Source organism: Nerophis ophidion, linkage group LG01 (assembly GCF_033978795.1).
Source record: "Nerophis ophidion isolate RoL-2023_Sa linkage group LG01, RoL_Noph_v1.0, whole genome shotgun sequence".
In the NCBI taxonomy this organism is placed as follows: Eukaryota; Metazoa; Chordata; class Actinopteri; order Syngnathiformes; family Syngnathidae; genus Nerophis; species Nerophis ophidion.
Genome location: NC_084611.1, coordinates 659,076 through 680,929, shown reverse-complemented (window position 1 = coordinate 680,929; position 21,854 = coordinate 659,076). Strand labels below are relative to the sequence as shown.

Sequence of the window (21,854 nt, the reverse complement as noted above, 5' to 3'; positions counted from 1 at the left end):
TGTGTCCTAAGTCATTAAATACCAACTCTTGTGTGTCCTAAGTCATGGAACACCAACTCTTGTGTGTCCTAAGTCATGAACTACCAACTCTTGTGTGTCCTAAGTCATGAACTACCAACTCTTGTGTGTCCTAAGTCATGAACTACCAACTCTTGTGTGTCCTAAGTCATGAACTACCAACTCTTGTGTGTCCTAAGTCATGAACTACCAACTCTTGTGTGTCCTAAGTCATGAACTACCAACTCTTGTGTGTCCTAAGACATGAAACACTAACTCATGTGTGTCCTAAGTCATGAACTACCAACTCTTGTGTGTCCTAAGTCATGAACTACCAACTCTTGTGTGTCCTAAGTCATGGAACACCAACTCTTGTGTGTCCTAATTCATGAACTACCAACTCTTGTGTGTCCTAAGTCATGAACTACCAACTCTTGTGTGTCCTAAGTCATGAACTACCAACTCTTGTGTGTCCTAAGTCATGAACTACCAACTCTTGTGTGTCCTAAGTCATGAACTACCAACTCTTGTGTGTCCTAAGTCATGAAACACTAACTCATGTGTGTCCTAAGTCATGAACTACCAACTCTTGTGTGTCCTAAGACATGAAACACTAACTCATGTGTGTCCTAAGTCATGAACTACCAACTCTTGTGTGTCCTAAGTCATGAACTACCAACTCTTGTGTGTCCTAAGTCATGAACTACCAACTCTTGTGTGTCCTAAGTCATGAAACACCAACTCTTGTGTGTCCTAAGACATGAAACACTAACTCATGTGTGTCCTAAGTCATGAACTACCAACTCTTGTGTGTCCTAAGTCATGAACTACCAACTCTTGTGTGTCCTAAGACATGAAACACTAACTCATGTGTGTCCTAAGTCATGAACTACCAACTCTTGTGTGTCCTAAGTCATGAACTACCAACTCTTGTGTGTCCTAAGTCATGAACTACCAACTCTTGTGTGTCCTAAGACATGAAACACTAACTCATGTGTGTCCTAAGTCATGAACTACCAACTCTTGTGTGTCCTAAGTCATGAACTACCAACTCTTGTGTGTCCTAAGTCATGAACTACCAACTCTTGTGTGTCCTAAGTCATGAAACACCAACTCTTGTGTGTCCTAAGACATGAAACGCTAACTCATGTGTGTCCTAAGTCATTAAATACCAACTCTTGTGTGTCCTAAGTCATGGAACACCAACTTTTGTGTGTCCTAAGTCATGAAACACCAACTCTTGTGTGTCCTAAGTCATTAAATACCAACTCTTGTGTGTCCTAAGTCATGAACTACCAACTCTTGTGTGTCCTAAGTCATGAACTACCAACTCTTGTGTGTCCTAAGTCATGAACTACCAACTCTTGTGTGTCCTAAGTCATGAACTACCAACTCTTGTGTGTCCTAAGTCATGAACTACCAACTCTTGTGTGTCTTAAGTCATGAACTACCAACTCTTGTGTGTCCTAAGTCATGAAACACCAACTCTTGTGTGTCCTAAGACATGAAACACTAACTCATGTGTGTCCTAAGTCATGAACTACCAACTCTTGTGTGTCCTAAGTCATGGACTACCAACTCTTGTGTGTCCTAAGTCATGAACTACCAACTCTTGTGTGTCCTAAGTCATGAACTACCAACTCTTGTGTGTCCTAAGTCATGAACTACCAACTCTTGTGTGTCCTAAGTCATGAACTACCAACTCTTGTGTGTCCTAAGTCATGAACTACCAACCCTTGTGTGTCCTAAGTCATGAACTACCAACTCTTGTGTGTCCTAAGACATGAAACACTAACTCATGTGTGTCCTAAGTCATGAACTACCAACTCTTGTGTGTCCTAAGTCATGAACTACCAACTCTTGTGTGTCCTAAGTCATGAAACACCAACTCTTGTGTGTCCTAAGACATGAAACACTAACTCATGTGTGTCCTAAGTCATGAACTACCAACTCTTGTGTGTCCTAAGTCATGAACTACCAACTCTTGTGTGTCCTAAGTCATGAAACACCAACTCTTGTGTGTCCTAAGACATGAAACACTAACTCATGTGTGTCCTAAGTCATGAACTACCAACTCTTGTGTGTCCTAAGTCATGAACTACCAACTCTTGTGTGTCCTAAGTCATGAAACACCAACTCTTGTGTGTCCTAAGACATGAAACACTAACTCATGTGTGTCCTAAGTCATGAACTACCAACTCTTGTGTGTCCTAAGACATGAAACACTAACTCATGTGTGTCCTAAGTCATGAACTACCAACTCTTGTGTGTCCTAAGTCATGAACTACCAACTCTTGTGTGTCCTAAGTCATGAAACACCAACTCTTGTGTGTCCTAAGACATGAAACACTAACTCATGTGTGTCCTAAGTCATGAACTACCAACTCTTGTGTGTCCTAAGTCATGAACTACCAACTCTTGTGTGTCTTAAGTCATGAAACACCAACTCTTGTGTGTCCTAAGACATGAAACACTAACTCATGTGTGTCCTAAGTCATGAACTACCAACTCTTGTGTGTCCTAAGTCATGGAACACCAACTCTTGTGTGTCCTAAGTCACGGTTAACTGTAGTTCAAGATGGTTGAACTACTTTTTATTTTTTTTCAATAACGTTCTCAGGTTACTTTTGTTAGCATTAGTCTGTTGGTCTCTGGCTCGTGCTCTTGCTCCAGCTCCAACAACCTCTATCCTCATGGTTTGCAGCTTGTACAGAGTGACAGGTGACTAGATGACAAGTCAGCTATGCACCTGTCGCTGACTTCGAGGCCAATCCTGGCACACCCTGCTTTGCTGCAGGCCCGCAGGCCACGCCCCCACTACAGACTGTATTCCCGTTATTCGCATGTAAAAAATAAATACCCAAGTGTTTATTGTGAGCCGACTGTGGTGCTGAATTTCCCCCAGGGATCAATAAAGTACATTCTATTCTATTCTATTGTTCCCCAGGACCACAGTGAGCGTACATTTCTTGAGGTCCCAACTGTCCCGCCAGGCAGGTGAAGGTTAGTGACATCACACAGGTGGTCAATGTAGCTTTTTATTTCAGAAAGAAACACAAACCTAGACCTCAAAGCTGAAGGGCTACAAAGTCTCAGGTCATCACTTGGCTTTTTTGTCTGGGCCACCTTTGTTCAAAGTGTTGGGGAAAGATGAAAAAGTATCCATTGACATAAAATGTTCAAAGTGATCCAAACTTCTCACCAAAACAATCTCTTAGCGGCCATGAAGTCGACTTTATTTGGAAATATTTGCACCACTCCCACTTTGTTTTTGTCAGCAGTTAGCTGAAGTTTAGTGTGACTATCAGATAGTCCATTTCTAACAATGACCACTCCTCCATGTTGCTGCGCCTCAAACTGATCCCCAGGTCTGCTTGGAACTGATCCAGGATCAGTTTCCACGCCGCAGCTCAGAAAACTTGAGGGGAGGCGCAGCACCTGGAGCAAAATAAAGAAAACCACTTCTTGTTTACCTCGGTCTTCTTACTTCAATTAGCGCAAATTCCGGACTATAAGCCGCTACTTTTTTCCCTACACTTTGAACCCTGCGGATTATAAAACGGTGCAGATAATTTGTGATTTTTTAATTTTATTTTTTGTGGAAAATAGTTAAAAACGAAACGAAAAAAGCAGATCCAGTGAAAAGTTGTGGTGTTGTTTGTGCTGCTTTAGACCAGTTTGTGCTGCTTTAGACCAGTTTGTGCTGCTTTAGACCAGTTTGTGCTGCTTTAGACCAGTTTGTGCTGCTTTAGACCAGTTTGTGCTGCTTTACACCAGTTTGTGCTGCCCTTTAGACCAGTTTGTGCTGCTTTAGACCAGTTTGTGCTGCTTTAGACCAGTTTGTGCTGCTTTAGACCAGTTTGTGCTGCTTTAGACCAGTTTGTGCTGCTTTAGACCAGTTTGTGCTGCTTTAGACCAGTTTGTGCTGCTTTAGACCAGTTTGTGCTGCTTTACACCAGTTTGTGCTGCTTTACACCAGTTTGTGCTGCTTTAGACCAGTTTGTGCTGCTTTAGACCAGTTTGTGCTGCTTTAGACCAGTTTGTGCTGCTTTAGACCAGTTTGTGCTGCCCTTTAGACCAGTTTGTGCTGCTTTAGACCAGTTTGTGCTGCTTTAGACCAGTTTGTGCTGCTTTAGACCAGTTTGTGCTGCTTTAGACCAGTTTGTGCTGCTTTAGACTAGTTTGTGCTGCTTTAGACCAGTTTGTGTTGCTTTACACCAGTTTGTGCTGCTTTAGACCAGTTTGTGCTGCTTTACACCAGTTTGTGCTGCTTTAGACCAGTTTGTGCTGCCCTTTAGACCAGTTTGTGCTGCTTTACACCAGTTTGTGCTGCTTTACACCAGTTTGTGCTGTTTTAGACCAGTTTGTGCTGCTTTAGACCAGTTTGTGCTGCTTTAGACCAGTTTGTGCTGCTTTAGACCAGTTTGTGCTGCTTTAGACCAGTTTGTGCTGCTTTAGACCAGTTTGTGCTGCTTTAGACCAGTTTGTGCTGCTTTAGACTAGTTTGTGCTGCTTTAGACCAGTTTGTGTTGCTTTACACCAGTTTGTGCTGCTTTAGACCAGTTTGTGCTGCTTTACACCAGTTTGTGCTGCTTTAGACCAGTTTGTGCTGCCCTTTAGACCAGTTTGTGCTGCTTTACACCAGTTTGTGCTGCTTTACACCAGTTTGTGCTGTTTTAGACCAGTTTGTGCTGCTTTAGACCAGTTTGTGCTGCTTTAGACCAGTTTGTGCTGCTTTAGACCAGTTTGTGCTGCTTTAGACCAGTTTGTGCTGCTTTAGACCAGTTTGTGCTGCTTTAGACCAGTTTGTGCTGCTTTAGACCAGTTTGTGCTGCTTTAGACCAGTTTGTGCTGCCCTTTAGACCAGTTTGTGCTGCTTTAGACCAGTTTGTGCTGCTTTAGACCAGTTTGTGCTGCCCTTTAGACCAGTTTGTGCTGCTTTAGACCAGTTTGTGCTGCTTTAGACCAGTTTGTGCTGCCCTTTAGACCAGTTGGTGCTGCTTTAGACCAGTTTGTGCTGCCCTTTAGACCAGTTTGTGCTGCTTTAGACCAGTTTATGCTGCTTTAGACCAGTTTGTGCTGCTTTAGACCAGTTTGTGCTGCTTTAGACCAGTTTGTGCTGCTTTACACCAGTTTGTGCTGCTTTAGACCAGTTTGTGCTGCTTTAGACCAGTTTGTGCTGCTTTAGACCAGTTTGTGCTGCCCTTTAGACCAGTTTGTGCTGCTTTAGACCAGTTTGTGCTGCTTTAGACCAGTTTGTGCTGCCCTTTAGACCAGTTTGTGCTGCTTTAGACCAGTTTGTGCTGCTTTAGACCAGTTTGTGCTGCCCTTTAGACCAGTTGGTGCTGCTTTAGACCAGTTTGTGCTGCCCTTTAGACCAGTTTGTGCTGCTTTAGACCAGTTTATGCTGCTTTAGACCAGTTTGTGCTGCTTTAGACCAGTTTGTGCTGCTTTAGACCAGTTTGTGCTGCTTTAGACCAGTTTGTGCTGCTTTAGACCAGTTTGTGCTGCTTTAGACCAGTTTGTGCTGCTTTAGACCAGTTTGTGCTGCCCTTTAGACCAGTTTGTGCTGCTTTAGACCAGTTTGTGCTGCTTTAGACCAGTTTGTGCTGCTTTAGACCAGTTTGTGCTGCTTTACACCAGTTTGTGCTGCTTTACACCAGTTTGTGCTGCTTTAGACCAGTTTGTGCTGCTTTAGACCAGTTTGTGCTGCCCTTTAGACCAGTTTGTGCTGCTTTAGACCAGTTTGTGCTGCTTTAGACCAGTTTGTGCTGCTTTAGACCAGTTTGTGCTGCTTTAGACCAGTTTGTGCTGCCCTTTAGACCAGTTTGTGCTGCTTTAGACCAGTTTGTGCTGCCCTTTAGACCAGTTTGTGCTGCTTTAGACCAGTTTGTGCTGCTTTAAACCAGTTTGTGCTGCCCTTTAGACCAGTTTGTGCTGCTTTAGACCAGTTTGTGCTGCTTTAGACCAGTTTGTGCTGCTTTAGACCAGTTTGTGCTGCCCTTTAGACCAGTTTGTGCTGCCCTTTAGACCAGTTTGTGCTGCTTTAGACCAGTTTGTGCTGCTTTAGACCAGTTTGTGCTGCTTTACACCAGTTTGTGCTGCTTTACACCAGTTTGTGTTGCTTTAGACCAGTTTGTGCTGCTTTAGACCAGTTTGTGCTGCTTTAGACCAGTTTGTGCTGCCCTTTAGACCAGTTTGTGCTGCTTTAGACCAGTTTGTGCTGCTTTAGACCAGTTTGTGCTGCCTATTAGACCAGTTTGTGATGCCCTTTAGACCAGTTTGTGCTGCTTTAGACCAGTTTGTGCTGCTTTAGACCAGTTTGTGCTGCTTTAGACCAGTTTGTGCTGCTTTAGACCAGTTTGTGCTGCCATTTAGACCAGTTTGTGCTGCTTTAGACCAGTTTGTGCTGCTTTAGACCAGTTTGTGCTGCTTTAGACCAGTTTGTGCTGCTTTAGACCAGTTTGTGCTGCTTTAGACCTGTTTGTGCTGCTTTACACCAGTTTGTGCTGCTTTAGACCAGTTTGTGCTGCTTTAGACCAGTTTGTGCTGCCCTTTAGACCAGTTTGTGCTGCTTTAGACCAGTTTGTGCTGCCCTTTAGACCAGTTTGTGCTGCTTTAGACCAGTTTGTGCTGCCCTTTAGACCAGTTTGTGCTGCTTTAGACCAGTTTGTGCTGCTTTACACCAGTTTGTGCTGCTTTAGACCAGTTTGTGCTGCTTTAGACCAGTTTGTGCTGCCCTTTAGACCAGTTTGTGCTGCTTTAGACCAGTTTGTGCTGCTTTAGACCAGTTTGTGCTGCCCTTTAGACCAGTTTGTGCTGCTTTAGACCAGTTTGTGCTGCTTTAGACCAGTTTGTGCTGCTTTAGACCAGTTTGTGCTGCCCTTTAGACCAGTTTGTGCTGCCCTTTAGACCAGTTTGTGCTGCTTTAGACCAGTTTGTGCTGCTTTAGACCAGTTTGTGCTGCTTTACACCAGTTTGTGCTGCTTTACACCAGTTTGTGTTGCTTTAGACCAGTTTGTGCTGCTTTAGACCAGTTTGTGCTGCTTTAGACCAGTTTGTGCTGCCCTTTAGACCAGTTTGTGCTGCTTTAGACCAGTTTGTGCTGCTTTAGACCAGTTTGTGCTGCCTATTAGACCAGTTTGTGATGCCCTTTAGACCAGTTTGTGCTGCTTTAGACCAGTTTGTGCTGCTTTAGACCAGTTTGTGCTGCTTTAGACCAGTTTGTGCTGCCATTTAGACCAGTTTGTGCTGCTTTAGACCAGTTTGTGCTGCTTTAGACCAGTTTGTGCTGCTTTAGACCAGTTTGTGCTGCTTTAGACCAGTTTGTGCTGCTTTAGACCTGTTTGTGCTGCTTTACACCAGTTTGTGCTGCTTTAGACCAGTTTGTGCTGCTTTAGACCAGTTTGTGCTGCCCTTTAGACCAGTTTGTGCTGCTTTAGACCAGTTTGTGCTGCCCTTTAGACCAGTTTGTGCTGCTTTAGACCAGTTTGTGCTGCTTTACACCAGTTTGTGCTGCTTTAGACCAGTTTGTGCTGCTTTAGACCAGTTTGTGCTGCCCTTTAGACCAGTTTGTGCTGCTTTAGACCAGTTTGTGCTGCCCTTTAGACCAGTTTGTGCTGCTTTAGACCAGTTTGTGCTGCTTTAGACCAGTTTGTGCTGCTTTAGACCAGTTTGTGCTGCTTTAGACCAGTTTGTGCTGCTTTAGACCAGTTTGTGCTGCTTTAGACCAGTTTGTGCTGCCCTTTAGACCAGTTTGTGCTGCTTTAGACCAGTTTGTGCTGCCCTTTAGACCAGTTTGTGCTGCTTTAGACCAGTTTGTGCTGCTTTAGACCAGTTTGTGCTGCTTTAGACCAGTTTGTGCTGCTTTAGACCAGTTTGTGCTGCTTTAGACCAGTTTGTGCTGCTTTAGACCAGTTTGTGCTGCCCTTTAGACCAGTTTGTGCTGCTTTAGACCAGTTTGTGCTGCCCTTTAGACCAGTTTGTGCTGCTTTAGACCAGTTTGTGCTGCTTTAGACCAGTTTGTGCTGCTTTAGACCAGTTTGTGCTGCTTTAGACCAGTTTGTGCTGCCCTTTAGACCAGTTTGTGCTGCTTTAGACCAGTTTGTGCTGCTTTAGACCAGTTTGTGCTGCTTTAGACCAGTTTGTGCTGCCCTTTAGACCAGTTTGTGCTGCCCTTTAGACCAGTTTGTGCTGCTTTGGACCAGTTTGTACTGCTTTACACCAGTTTGTGCTGCTTTACACCAGTTTGTGCTGCTTTAGACCAGTTTGTGCTGCCCTTTAGACCAGTTTGTGCTGCCCTTTAGACCAGTTTGTGCTGCTTTAGACCAGTTTGTGCTGCTTTAGACCAGTTTGTGCTGCTTTGGACCAGTTTGTGCTGCTTTAGACCAGTTTGTGCTGCCCTTTAGACCAGTTTGTGCTGCTTTAGACCAGTTTGTGCTGCTTTAGACCAGTTTGTGCTGCTTTAGACCAGTTTGTGCTGCTTTAGACTAGTTTGTGCTGCTTTACACCAGTTTGTGCTGCTTTAGACCAGTTTGTGCTGCTTTAGACCAGTTTGTGCTGCTTTAGACCAGTTTGTGCTGCTTTAGACCAGTTTGTGCTGCTTTAGACCAGTTTGTGCTGCCCTTTAGACCAGTTTGTGCTGCTTTAGACCAGTTTGTGCTGCTTTAGACCAGTTTGTGCTGCTTTGGACCAGTTTGTGCTGCTTTAGACCAGTTTGTGCTGCTTTAGACCAGTTTGTGCTGCCCTTTAGACCAGTTTGTGCTGCCCTTTAGACCAGTTTGTGCTGCTTTAGACCAGTTTGTGCTGCTTTAGACCAGTTTGTGCTGCTTTAGACCAGTTTGTGCTGCTTTAGACCAGTTTGTGCTGCCCTTTAGACCAGTTTGTGCTGCTTTAGACCAGTTTGTGCTGCTTTACACCAGTTTGTGCTGCTTTAGACCAGTTTGTGCTGCTTTAGACCAGTTTGTGCCTCTTTAGACCAGTTTGTGCTGCTTTAGACCAGTTTGTGCTGCTTTAGACCAGTTTGTGCTGCTTTAGACCAGTTTGTGCTGCTTTAGACCAGTTTGTGCTGCTTTAGACCAGTTTGTGCTGCTTTAGACCAGTTTGTGCTGCTTTAGACCAGTTTGTGCTGCTTTAGACCAGTTTGTGCTGCTTTACACCAGTTTGTGCTGCTTTAGACCAGTTTGTGCTGCTTTGGACCAGTTTGTGCTGCTTTAGACCAGTTTGTGCTGCTTTAGACCAGTTTGTGCTGCCCTTTAGACCAGTTTGTGCTGCCCTTTAGACCGGTTTGTGCTGCTTTAGACCGGTTTGTGCTGCTTTAGACCAGTTTGTGCTGCTTTAGACCAGTTTGTGCTGCTTTAGACCAGTTTGTGCTGCCCTTTAGACCAGTTTGTGCTGCCCTTTAGACCAGTTTGTGCTGCTTTAGACCAGTTTGTGCTGCTTTAGACCAGTTTGTGCTGCTTTAGACCAGTTTGTGCTGCTTTAGACCAGTTTGTGCTGCCCTTTAGACCAGTTTGTGCTGCTTTAGACCAGTTTGTGCTGCTTTACACCAGTTTGTGCTGCTTTACACCAGTTTGTGCTGCTTTAGACCAGTTTGTGCTGCTTTAGACAATTTTGTGCTGCTTTAGACCAGTTTGTGCTGCTTTAGACCAGTTTGTGCTGCCCTTTAGACCAGTTTGTGCTGCTTTAGACCAGTTTGTGCTGCTTTAGACCAGTTTGTGCTGCTTTAGACCAGTTTGTGCTGCTTTAGACCAGTTTGTGCTGCTTTAGACCAGTTTGTGCCGCTTTAGACCAGCTCGCTGACTGCATGTCACGTCTATGGCATCATCTTTTGTTTTGGTCATGTTCACTTTGGTTTTTTGGACACTTAGTTCCTGTCCCTGCACTTGTTACCATGCCAACTCATTAGTTGTCACCTTGTCCTCATGTCTCACACCTGTCATGTCTATTATTTAAACCGGAAGTTGGCAAGAAGTCAACCTGGCAACTTTAGCCCTACTCCCTACATGCCATGCCTGCTGATCACGCTGCCCATAGTTTTCCTCCTGCTCAAGTAATGTAAGTTTTTGGTTTTTTTATGTCACAGTTGTTGAGTTTTGTTTTTTTGTCCATAGTCATGCCATAGTGCTAGTTTGTTTTCTAGTCAAGTTTGTTCTCTGTCATTGTGCGTGCCTTTTGTTTGCCTTTTTTATGTTCTAGTATTAAAAATAAATATGTACTAACATTCACGTCTTGCTCGTGCCAACTTTCCTTTGCCTGGGAAAAACAATCCAAACCCCAAAGTCCACGGTTTGACACTGCAGGTGCTGCAGTGTCCTTAAATGTCCTGCTTTAAACCACAAGTAGAAGTGCTTTTTGTTCCTGACTCGTATGGAGTCTTCATTCATCACTCCCAGCAACGTTTGTAAGTTTTACAATATAACTAAAACAACTGTACTGTGTGTGATGTCTGTAGGAGTGTTTTCATGTATATTTGTACGCGCTATTGGAATATAAACAAGCTAGCTAATGTGCTAACCCTTTTTCCAAGTATGAGTGGTAGTATTACTAACTTACAGTGGTATTATTTGTGTATTGTTTCAGTTCCACAAATTCCTCAGTAAATTCACTAAAACGTCAAAGTGGAGTTATTGAGTCTGTTTAGCTGATTGGAGAGCTAGCTTGCGCGGCTAGTGGCTCCATGACCATGACTTCTGTTTTGTTTGATCAGCCGTTTTACTGCCCTGCTCATTTAAAAAAGTACTTTCAGTGTAAATAAGTCATTTAACTGCGGCTTATAGTCCGGTGCAGCTAATATATGGAACGTTTTTTTTCTTCTGAAATGTAGTGGGTGTGGCTTACATAGTGCGCTCTATAGTCGGGACTATAAGGTATGTGAAAGGCAAAATGAATGACTTTTATATTCTCTCCCACTGCGCCGCTCTCTGAAACTTAGCTAACATTAAGCTAATTAGGATGCTTAGGACTCCCGCTTCAATGCAACACCTAAGAACATTCTTCTGGATAAATCTTGCCTAAGAGGTGTTTTGTTCTTCACTGACTATCAAACAGGTGGAGATGCTGCTCAATCTCAGCTGTTAGATCACTGCCGGGCTTCCCACAGGACGGGAAAGACGGGAAGAAAAGCTCTGGCACAGGGGAGGGCATCGATCAATACTGGACATCAATCAAGTCATTTGGGGAGCTTTTGGAATTGGCATTTTTGGGAAAAGCTGTGCAGTGTTTTTATTTGGAATCCCCGCCTCTGTTTTTAAACATAAGAGAGTATTTACTCCTCTAAAGTATTTAAACATGAGAGAGTATTTACTCCTCTAAAGTATTTAAACATGAGAGAGTATTTACTCCTCTAAAGTATTTAAACATGAGAGAGTATTTACTCCTCTAAAGTATTTAAATATGAGAGAGTATTTACTCCTCTAAAGTATTTAAACATTAGAGAGTATTTACTCCTCTAAAGTATTTAAACATGAGAGAGTATTTACTCATCTAAAGTATTTAAACATGAGAGAGTATTTACTCCTCTAAAGTATTTAAACATGAGAGAGTATTTACTCCTCTAAAGTATTTAAACATGAGAGAGTATTTACTCCTCTAAAGTATTTAAATATGAGAGAGTATTTACTCATCTAAAGTATTTAAACATGAGAGAGTATTTACTCCTCTAAAGTATTTAAACATGAGAGAGTATTTACTCCTCTAAAGTATTTAAACATGAGAGAGTATTTACTCCTCTAAAGTATTTAAACATGAGAGAGTATTTACTCCTCTAAAGTATTTAAATATGAGAGAGTATTTACTCCTCTAAAGTATTTAAACATTAGAGAGTATTTACTCCTCTAAAGTATTTAAACATGAGAGAGTATTTACTCATCTAAAGTATTTAAACATGAGAGAGTATTTACTCCTCTAAAGTATTTAAACATGAGAGAGTATTTACTCCTCTAAAGTATTTAAACATGAGAGAGTATTTACTCCTCTAAAGTATTTAAATATGAGAGAGTATTTACTCCTCTAAAGTATTTAAACATTAGAGAGTATTTACTCCTCTAAAGTATTTAAACATGAGAGAGTATTTACTCCTCTAAAGTATTTAAACATGAGAGAGTATTTACTCCTCTAAAGTATTTAAATATGAGAGAGTATTTACTCATCTAAAGTATTTAAACATGAGAGAGTATTTACTCCTCTAAAGTATTTAAACATGAGAGAGTATTTACTCCTCTAAAGTATTTAAACACGAAAGAGTATTTACTCCTCTAAAGTATTTAGATATGAGAGAGTATTTACTCCTCTAAAGTATTTAAACATGCATCTCAATACATTGAAATATTAAGTCAAAAGTACATTTGTCAGATTAAAACACAAATATTTTCAACATAATTAATCACTCTTGAATTTTGAATAATGACAATAATTATGGTCAGTCAGCAAAAATCGATTCACATCCAAACGGCAATTGATTGATTCGTCATTTTCAAAAATCACAAAAAAAATATTCAAATTTCAGAACCGATTCTCAAACTGATTCTCGCTGTGTAGTATTTGGTATTATTATTATCATCAAACTTTTTCAAAACAGGTAACAGGATAGAAAAGCTCCTTTTAGTTTTATGGAGATGGCCTAAACATGTACTTATATATACATATATACACACATATACACACATATATATATATATATATATATATATATATATGTGTATATATGTGTGTGTATGTATGTATATATGTATATATATACATACATTTATATATATATATATATATAGATATATATACATATATACACACACACACACATATATATATATATATATATATATATATATATATATATATATATATATATGTATATATATATATATATATGTGTATATGTGCACCCTAATAAGAAGATCCAGGATGAATGAGATGATTAGTGATGAATGATACATGTTAGCATGGACATCTTCTAACATCCACACTGTTGGGTTCCTAGATTCTTGATACAGTTTGTTCAGTTGGCTTAAGCTACTTTTGCACCAAACATAAATGTACTGAGATACATCTGCACTAATATATTCATTCATTATAACAATGTTATGCCATTAAAATATCTCCATGTCAGTAATGTTGTCACTAGGAAAAGGCACACCTTCACCTTCCTCTTCCTCTTCCTCTCCTTCCTGTGCAAACTCATCTCTTCACTCCTCCCAGACACAAAGCTAACTAAACAATGGAATGTTCCTACGCTGACTGGGTATTTATCTCCTGTGACGTCACCTCTCACCTTTTCTTGTGTTGCACCTTTAGCTTCGTGTGTTACAGTTGTGTCGCATTTTGTTGTGTTGCCCCTTTATCTCCTGTGACGTCACCTCTCACCTTTTCTTGTGTTGCACCTTTAGCTTCATATGTTACAGTTGTGTCACCTTTTTTGTTTTGCCCCTTTATCTCCTGTGACGTCACCTCTCTTTTTCTTGTGTTGCACCTTTAGCTTCGTGTGTTACAGTTGTGTCGCATTTTGTTGTGTTGCCCCTTTATCTCCTGTGACGTCACCTCTCCTTTTCTTGTGTTGCACCTTTAGCTTTGTGTGTTACAGTTGTGTCGCATTTTGTTGTGTTGCCCCTTTATCTCCTGTGACGTCACCTCTCACCTTTTCTTGTGTTGCACCTTTAGCTTCGTGTGTTACAGTTGTGTCGCATTTTGTTGTGTTGCCCCTTTATCTCCTGTGACGTCACCTCTCACCTTTTCTTGTGTTGCACCTTTAGCTTCGTGTGTTACAGTTGTGTCGCATTTTGTTGTGGTGCCCCTTTATCTCCTGTGACGTCACCTCTCACCTTTTCTTGTGTTGCACCTTTAGCTTCGTGTGTTACAGTTGTGTCGCATTTTGTTGTGTTGCCCCTTTATCTCCTGTGACGTCACCTCTCACCTTTTCTTGTGTTGCACCTTTAGCTTCGTGTGTTACAGTTGTGTCGCATTTTGTTGTGGTGCCCCTTTATCTCCTGTGACGTCACCTCTCACCTTTTCTTGTGTTGCACCTTTAGCTTCGTGTGTTACAGTTGTGTCGCATTTTGTTGTGTTGCCCCTTTATCTCCTGTGACGTCACCTCTCCCTTTCTTGTGTTGCACCTTTAGCTTCGTGTGTTACAGTTGTGTCGCATTTTGTTGTGTTGCTCCTTTATCTCCTGTGACGTCACCTCTCACCTTTTCTTGTGTTGCACCTTTAGCTTCGTGTGTTACAGTTGTCGCCTTTTGTTGTTTTGCCCCTTTATCTCCTGTGACGTCACCTCTCCCTTTCTTGTGTTGCACCTTTAGCTTCGTGTGTTACAGTTGTGTCGCATTTTGTTGTGGTGCCCCTTTATCTCCTGTGACGTCACCTCTCACCTTTTCTTGTGTTGCACCTTTAGCTTCGTGTGTTACAGTTGTGTCGCATTTTGTTGTGTTGCCCCTTTATCTCCTGTGACGTCACCTCTCACCTTTTCTTGTGTTGCACCTTTAGCTTCGTGTGTTACAGTTGTGTCGCATTTTGTTGTGGTGCCCCTTTATGTCCTGTGACGTCACCTCTTCTTTTCTTGTGTTGCACCTTTAGCTTCGTGTGTTACAGTTGTCGCCTTTTGTTGTGTTGCCCCTTTATCTCCTGTGACGTCACCTCTCACCTTTTCTTGTGTTGCACCTTTAGCTTCGTGTGTTACAGTTGTGTCGCAGTTTGTTGTGTTGCCCCTTTATCTCCTGTGACGTCATCTCTCACCTTTTCTTGTGTTGCACCTTTAGCTTCGTGTGTTACAGTTGTGTCGCATTTTGTTGTGTTGCCCCTTTATCTCCTGTGACGTCACCTCTCACCTTTTCTTGTGTTGCACCTTTAGCTTCGTGTGTTACAGTTGTGTCGCATTTTGTTGTGTTGCCCCTTTATCTCCTGTGACGTCACCTCTCACCTTTTCTTGTGTTGCACCTTTAGCTTCGTGTGTTACAGTTGTGTCGCATTTTGTTGTGGTGCCCCTTTATCTCCTGTGACGTCACCTCTCACCTTTTCTTGTGTTGCACCTTTAGCTTCGTGTGTTACAGTTGTCGCCTTTTGTTGTTTTGCCCCTTTATCTCCTGTGACGTCACCTCTCCCTTTCTTGTGTTGCACCTTTAGCTTCGTGTGTTAAAGTTGTGTCGCCTTTTGTTGTGTTGCCCCTTTATCTCCTGTGACGTCACCTCTCACCTTTTCTTGTGTTGCACCTTTAGCTTCGTGTGTTACAGTTGTGTCGCATTTTGTTGTGTTGCCCCTTTATCTCCTGTGACGTCACCTCTCACCTTTTCTTGTGTTGCACCTTTAGCTTCGTGTGTTACAGTTGTGTCACCTTTTTTGTTTTGCCCCTTTATCTCCTGTGACGTCACCTCTCTTTTTCTTGTGTTGCACCTTTAGCTTCGTGTGTTAAAGTTGTGTCGCCTTTTGTTGTGTTGCCCCTTTATCTCCTGTGACGTCACCTCTCCCTTTCTTGTGTTGCACCTTTAGCTTCGTGTGTTAAAGTTGTGTCACCTTTTTTGTTTTGCCCCTTTATCTCCTGTGACGTCACCTCTCACCTTTTCTTGTGTTGCACCTTTAGCTTCGTGTGTTACAGTTGTGTCGCATTTTGTTGTGTTGCCCCTTTATCTCCTGTGACGTCACCTCTCACCTTTTCTTGTGTTGCACCTTTAGCTTCGTGTGTTACAGTTGTGTCGCATTTTGTTGTGTTGCCCCTTTATCTCCTGTGACGTCACCTCTCCCTTTCTTGTGTTGCACCTTTAGCTTCGTGTGTTACAGTTGTGTCGCCTTTTGTTGTGTTGCCCCTTTATCTCCTGTGACGTCACCTCTCACCTTTTCTTGTGTTGCACCTTTGGCTTCGTGTGTTACAGTTGTGTCGCCTTTTGTTGTGTTGCCCCTTTATCTCCTGTGACGTCACCTTTCACCTTTTCTTGTGTTGCACCTTTAGCTTCGTGTGTTACAGTTGTGTCGCATTTTGTTGTGGTGCCCCTTTATCTCCTGTGACGTCACCTTTCACCTTTTCTTGTGTTGCACCTTTAGCTTCGTGTGTTACAGTTGTGTCGCATTTTGTTGTGTTGCCCCTTTATCTCCTGTGACGTCACCTCTCCCTTTCTTGTGTTGCACCTTTAGCTTCGTGTGTTACAGTTGTGTCGCCTTTTGTTGTGTTGCCCCTTTATCTCCTGTGACGTCACCTCTCACCTTTTCTTGTGTTGCACCTTTGGCTTCGTGTGTTACAGTTGTGTCGCCTTTTGTTGTGTTGCCCCTTTATCTCCTGTGACGTCACCTCTCCCTTTCTTGTGTTGCACCTTTAGCTTCGTGTGTTACAGTTGTGTCGCATTTTGTTGTGTTGCCCCTTTATCTCCCGTGACGTCACCTCTCACCTTTTCTTGTGTTGCACCTTTAGCTTCGTGTGTTACAGTTGTGTCACCTTTTTTGTTTTGCCCCTTTATCTCCTGTGACATCACCTCTCTTTTTCTTGTGTTGCACCTTTAGCTTCATTTGTTACAGTTGTGTCGCCTTTTGTTGTGTTGCCCCTTTATCTCCTGTGACGTCACCTCTCACCTTTTCTTGTGTTGCACCTTTAGCTTCGTGTGTTACAGTTGTGTCGCCTTTTGTTGTGTTGCCCCTTTATCTCCTGTGACGTCACCTCTCACCTTTTCTTGTGTTACACCTTTAGCTTCGTGTGTTACAGTTGTGTCGCATTTTGTTGTGTTGCCCCTTTATCTTCTGTGACGTCACCTCTCACCTTTTCTTGTGTTGCACCTTTAGCTTCGTGTGTTACAATTGTGTCGCATTTTGTTGTGTTGCCCCTTTATCTCCTGTGACGTCACCTCTCACCTTTTCTTGTGTTGCACCTTTAGCTTCGTGTGTTACAGTTGTGTCGCATTTTGTTGTGTTGCCCCTTTATCTCCTGTGACATCACCTCTCACCTTTTCTTGTGTTGCACCTTTAGCTTCGTGTGTTACAGTTGTGTCGCATTTTGTTGTGTTGCCCCTTTATCTCCTGTGACGTCACCTCTCACCTTTTCTTGTGTTGCACCTTTAGCTTCGTGTGTTACAGTTGTGTCGCATTTTGTTGTGTTGCCCCTTTATCTCCTGTGACGTCACCTCTCTTTTTCTTGTGTTGCACCTTTAGCTTCATTTGTTACAGTTGTGTCGCCTTTTGTTGTGTTGCCCCTTTATCTCCTGTGACGTCACCTCTCACCTTTTCTTGTGTTGCACCTTTAGCTTCGTGTGTTACAGTTGTGTCGCATTTTGTTGTGTTGCCCCTTTATCTCCTGTGACGTCACCTCTTCTTTTCTTGTGTTGCACCTTTAGCTTCGTGTGTTACAGTTGTCGCCTTTTGTTGTGTTGCCCCTTTATCTCCTGTGACGTCACCTCTCACCTTTTCTTGTGTTGCACCTTTAGCTTCGTGTGTTACAGTTGTGTCGCATTTTGTTGTGTTGCCCCTTTATCTCCTGTGACGTCACCTCTCTTTTTCTTGTGTTGCACCTTTAGCTTCATTTGTTACAGTTGTGTCGCCTTTTGTTGTGTTGCCCCTTTATCTCCTGTGACGTCACCTCTCACCTTTTCTTGTGTTGCACCTTTAGCTTCGTGTGTTACAGTTGTGTCGCATTTTGTTGTGTTGCCCCTTTATCTCCTGTGACGTCACCTCTTCTTTTCTTGTGTTGCACCTTTAGCTTCGTGTGTTACAGTTGTCGCCTTTTGTTGTGTTGCCCCTTTATCTCCTGTGACGTCACCTCTCACCTTTTCTTGTGTTGCACCTTTAGCTTCGTGTGTTACAGTTGTGTCGCATTTTGTTGTGTTGCCCCTTTATCTCCTGTGACGTCACCTCTCACCTTTTCTTGTGTTGCACCTTTAGCTGCGTGTGTTACAGTTGTGTCGCATTTTGTTGTGGTGCCCCTTTATCTCCTGTGACGTCACCTCTCTTTTTCTTGTGTTGCACCTTTAGCTTCATTTGTTACAGTTGTGTCGCCTTTTGTTGTGTTGCCCCTTTATCTCCTGTGACGTCACCTCTTCTTTTCTTGTGTTGCACCTTTAGCTTCGTGTGTTACAGTTGTCGCCTTTTGTTGTGTTGCCCCTTTATCTCCTGTGACGTCACCTCTCACCTTTTCTTGTGTTGCACCTTTAGCTTCGTGTGTTACAGTTGTGTCGCATTTTGTTGTGTTGCCCCTTTATCTCCTGTGACGTCACCTCTCACCTTTTCTTGTGTTGCACCTTTAGCTTCGTGTGTTACAGTTGTGTCGCATTTTGTTGTGTTGCCCCTTTATCTCCTGTGACGTCACCTCTCACCTTTTCTTGTGTTGCACCTTTAGCTTCGTGTGTTACAGTTGTGTCGCATTTTGTTGTGGTGCCCCTTTATCTCCTGTGACGTCACCTCTCACCTTTTCTTGTGTTGCACCTTTAGCTTCGTGTGTTACAGTTGTGTCGCATTTTGTTGTGTTGCCCCTTTATCTCCTGTGACGTCACCTCTCACCTTTTCTTGTGTTGCACCTTTAGCTTCGTGTGTTACAGTTGTGTCGCATTTTGTTGTGGTGCCCCTTTATCTCCTGTGACGTCACCTCTCACCTTTTCTTGTGTTGCACCTTTAGCTTCGTGTGTTAAAGTTGTGTCACCTTTTTTGTTTTGCCCCTTTATCTCCTGTGACGTCACCTCTCTTTTTCTTGTGTTGCACCTTTAGCTTCATTTGTTACAGTTGTGTCGCCTTTTGTTGTGTTGCCCCTTTATCTCCTGTGACGTCACCTCTTCTTTTCTTGTGTTGCACCTTTAGCTTTGGGTGTTACAGTTGTCGCCTTTTGTTGTTTTGCCCCTTTATCTCCTGTGACGTCACCTCTCCCTTTCTTGTGTTGCACCTTTAGCTTCGTGTGTTACAGTTGTGTCGCCTTTTGTGTTGCATCCCTATTGTTGTTGTGTTACAGTTGAAATGAAGAGAATGTTATCTTATCTACGTCTAGACGGGAGAGCAGAGGAGGCGGGTCATGTGACCACATCCACACTGATGATTTAGTCTGTGGACTGTTAGGACCGTGGACAGGCTGGCCTACGCACTTTGACCAAGCTTGTCTTGAAAAATAAAAAATAAAATTACAAGACGTATTCGTCATCATCGTCGTCCTCGTCCTCGTCGTCATCTCCGTCCTGCTCGCTGAGGACCAGCGAGTCTTCATCGTCCTCCGCCATCGTCCAGTCGCCGCTGCCGGGATCCCCCGAAGACTCCAGAGGTGCGCCTGACAAACACAGTCGTCATGGCGACGGGTGAAAACCGGGCTTACAAATCTCCCGCGCAAATTTGCGTTTTTAAACATTTCCATTTGTTTGACGGAATATCACTAAAAATATGATCGGGACGCTGGCCTCGTTCCTCTTGCCTGAATGCAACTTTTTTTGTAAGGGGCGCCGGAAGTTGGCAGACCCGTCAGCGATCCTGTTCTGTCTCCCTGTAAACTTTGATCCTGTTCTGTCTCCCTGTAATGTTTGATCCTGTTCTCTCTCCCTGTAGTGTATAATCCTGTTCTGTCTCCCTGTAAACTTTGATCCTTTTCTGTCTCCCTGTAATGTTTGATCCTGTTCTGTCTCTCTGTAATGTTTGATCCTGTTCTGTCTCCCTGTAATGTTTGATCCTGTTCTGTCTCCCTGTAAACTTTGATCATGTTATGTCTCCCTGTAATGTTTGATCCTGTTCTGTCTCCCTGTAATGTTTGATCCTGTTCTGTCTCTCTGTAATGTTTGATCCTGTTCTGTCTCCCTGTAATTTTTGATCCTGTTCTGTCTCCCTGTAATGTTTGATCCTGTTCTGTCTCCCTGTGATGTTTGATCCTGTTCTGTCTCCCTGTAATGTTTGATCCTGTTCTGTCTCTCTGTAATGTTTGATCCTGTTCTGTCTCCCTGTAATGTTTGATCCTGTTCTGTCTCCCTGTAAACTTTGATCCTGTTCTGTCTCCCTGTAATATTTGATCCTGTTCTGTCTCCCTGTGATGTTTGATCCTGTTCTGTCTCCCTGTAATGTTTGATCCTGTTCTGTCTCTCTGTAATGTTTGATCCTGTTCTGTCTCCCTGTAATGTTTGATCCTGTTCTGTCTCCCTGTGATGTTTGATCTTGTTCTGTCTCCCTGTAATGTTTGATCCTGTTCTGTCTCTCTGTAATGTTTGATCCTGTTCTGTCTCCCTGTAATGTTTGATCCTGTTCTGTCTCCCTGTAATGTTTGATCCTGTTCTGTCTCCCTGTAATGTTTGATCCTGTTCTGTCTCCCTGTAATGTTTGATCCTGTTCTGTCTCCGTGTAATGTTTGATCCTGTTTTGTCTCCCTGTAATGTTTGATTCTGTTCTGTCCCTCTGTAATGTTTGATCCTGTTCTGTCTCCCTGTAATGTTTGATCCTGTTCTGTCTCCGTGTAATGTTTGATCCTGTTTTGTCTCCCTGTAATGTTTGATGCTGTTCTGTCTCCCTGTAATGTTTGATCCTGTTTTGTCTCCCTGTAATGTTTGATCCTTTTCTGTCTCTCTGTAATGTTTGATCCTGTTCTGTCTCCCTGTAATGTTTGATCCTGTTCTGTCTCCCTGTAATGTTTGATCCTGTTCTGTCTCCCTGTAATGTTTGATCCTGTTCTGTCTCCCTGTAAACTTTGATCCTGTTCTGTCTCCCTGTAATATTTGATCCTGTTCTGTCTCCCTGTGATGTTTGATCCTGTTCTGTCTCCCTGTAATGTTTGATCCTGTTCTGTCTCTCTGTAATGTTTGATCCTGTTCTGTCTCCCTGTAATGTTTGATCCTATTCTGTCTCCCTGTGATGTTTGATCCTGTTCTGTCTCCCTGTAATGTTTGATCCTGTTCTGTCTCTCTGTAATTTTTGATCCTGTTCTGTCTCCCTGTAATGTTTGATCCTGTTCTGTCTCCCTGTAATGTTTGATCCTGTTCTGTCTCCCTGTAATGTTTGATCCTGTTCTGTCTCCCTGTAATGTTTGATCCTGTTCTGTCTCCCTGTAATGTTTGATCCTGTTCTGTCTCCCTGTCATGTTTGATGCTGTTCTGTCTCCCTGTAATGTTTGATCCTTTTCTGTCTCTCTGTAATGTTTGATCCTGTTTTGTCTCCCTGTAATGTTTGATGCTGTTCTGTCTCCCTGTAATGTTTGATCCTGTTTTGTCTCCCTGTAATGTTTGATCCTTTTCTGTCTCTCTGTAATGTTTGATCCTGTTCTGTCTCCCTGTAATGTTTGATCCTGTTCTGTCTCCCTGTAATGTTTGATCCTGTTCTGTCTCCCTGTAATGTTTGATCCTGTTCTGTCTCCCTGTAAACTTTGATCATGTTCTGTCTCCCTGTAATGTTTGATCCTGTTCTGTCTCCCTGTAATGTTTGATCCTGTTCTGTCTCTCTGTAATGTTTGATCCTGTTCTGTCTCCCTGTAATGTTCGATCCTGTTCTGTCTCCCTGTAATGTTTGATCCTGTTCTGTCTCCCTGTGATGTTTGATCCTGTTCTGTCTCCCTGTAATGTTTGATCCTGTTTTGTCTCCCTGTAATGTTTGATTCTGTTCTGTCTCTCTGTAATGTTTGATCCTGTTCTGTCTCCCTGTAATGGTTCATCCTGTTCTGTCTCCGTGTAATGTTTGATCCTGTTTTGTCTCCCTGTAATGTTTGATGCTGTTCTGTCTCCCTGTAATGTTTGATCCTGTTTTGTCTCCCTGTAATGTTTGATCCTTTTCTGTCTCTCTGTAATGTTTGATCCCGTTCTGTCTCCCTGTAATGTTTGATCCTGTTCTGTCTCCCTGTAATGTTTGATCCTGTTCTGTCTCCCTGTAATGTTTGATCCTGTTCTGTCTCCCTGTAAACTTTGATCCTGTTCTGTCTCCCTGTAATATTTGATCCTGTTCTGTCTCCC

General features: G+C 42.8%; 1 protein-coding gene and 1 long non-coding RNA gene across 9 annotated transcripts in view; both read right to left on the bottom strand.

Annotated features, from left to right (window-relative positions):
- Positions 1-3,021: 3,021 nt before the first annotated feature.
- spock3 (SPARC (osteonectin), cwcv and kazal like domains proteoglycan 3) overlaps positions 3,022-21,854 on the bottom strand; it is a 61,091-nt gene continuing 42,258 nt past the window's right edge. For 2 of the 8 annotated variants that reach the window (XM_061886914.1, XM_061886946.1), the window contains exons 11-12: positions 19,069-19,207; positions 3,022-3,435 (exon numbers count right to left, since the gene is read on the bottom strand). In XM_061886914.1, the coding sequence (XP_061742898.1) occupies positions 3,408-3,435; positions 19,069-19,207 (167 nt within the window). In that variant the 3' untranslated portion in view covers positions 3,022-3,407. Of the gene's footprint in view, positions 3,436-16,963; positions 19,208-21,854 lie in introns of those variants that run through there. The other 6 variants (XR_009804251.1, XR_009804222.1, XR_009804237.1 and 3 more) reach the window with 6 other exon arrangements.
- LOC133562862 (uncharacterized) lies at positions 13,038-15,964 on the bottom strand. The gene is made up of 2 exons (XR_009808930.1): positions 15,287-15,964; positions 13,038-13,462 (listed from the first exon to the last, which is right to left on the bottom strand). It is a non-coding gene; the product is annotated as an uncharacterized LOC133562862 (long non-coding RNA).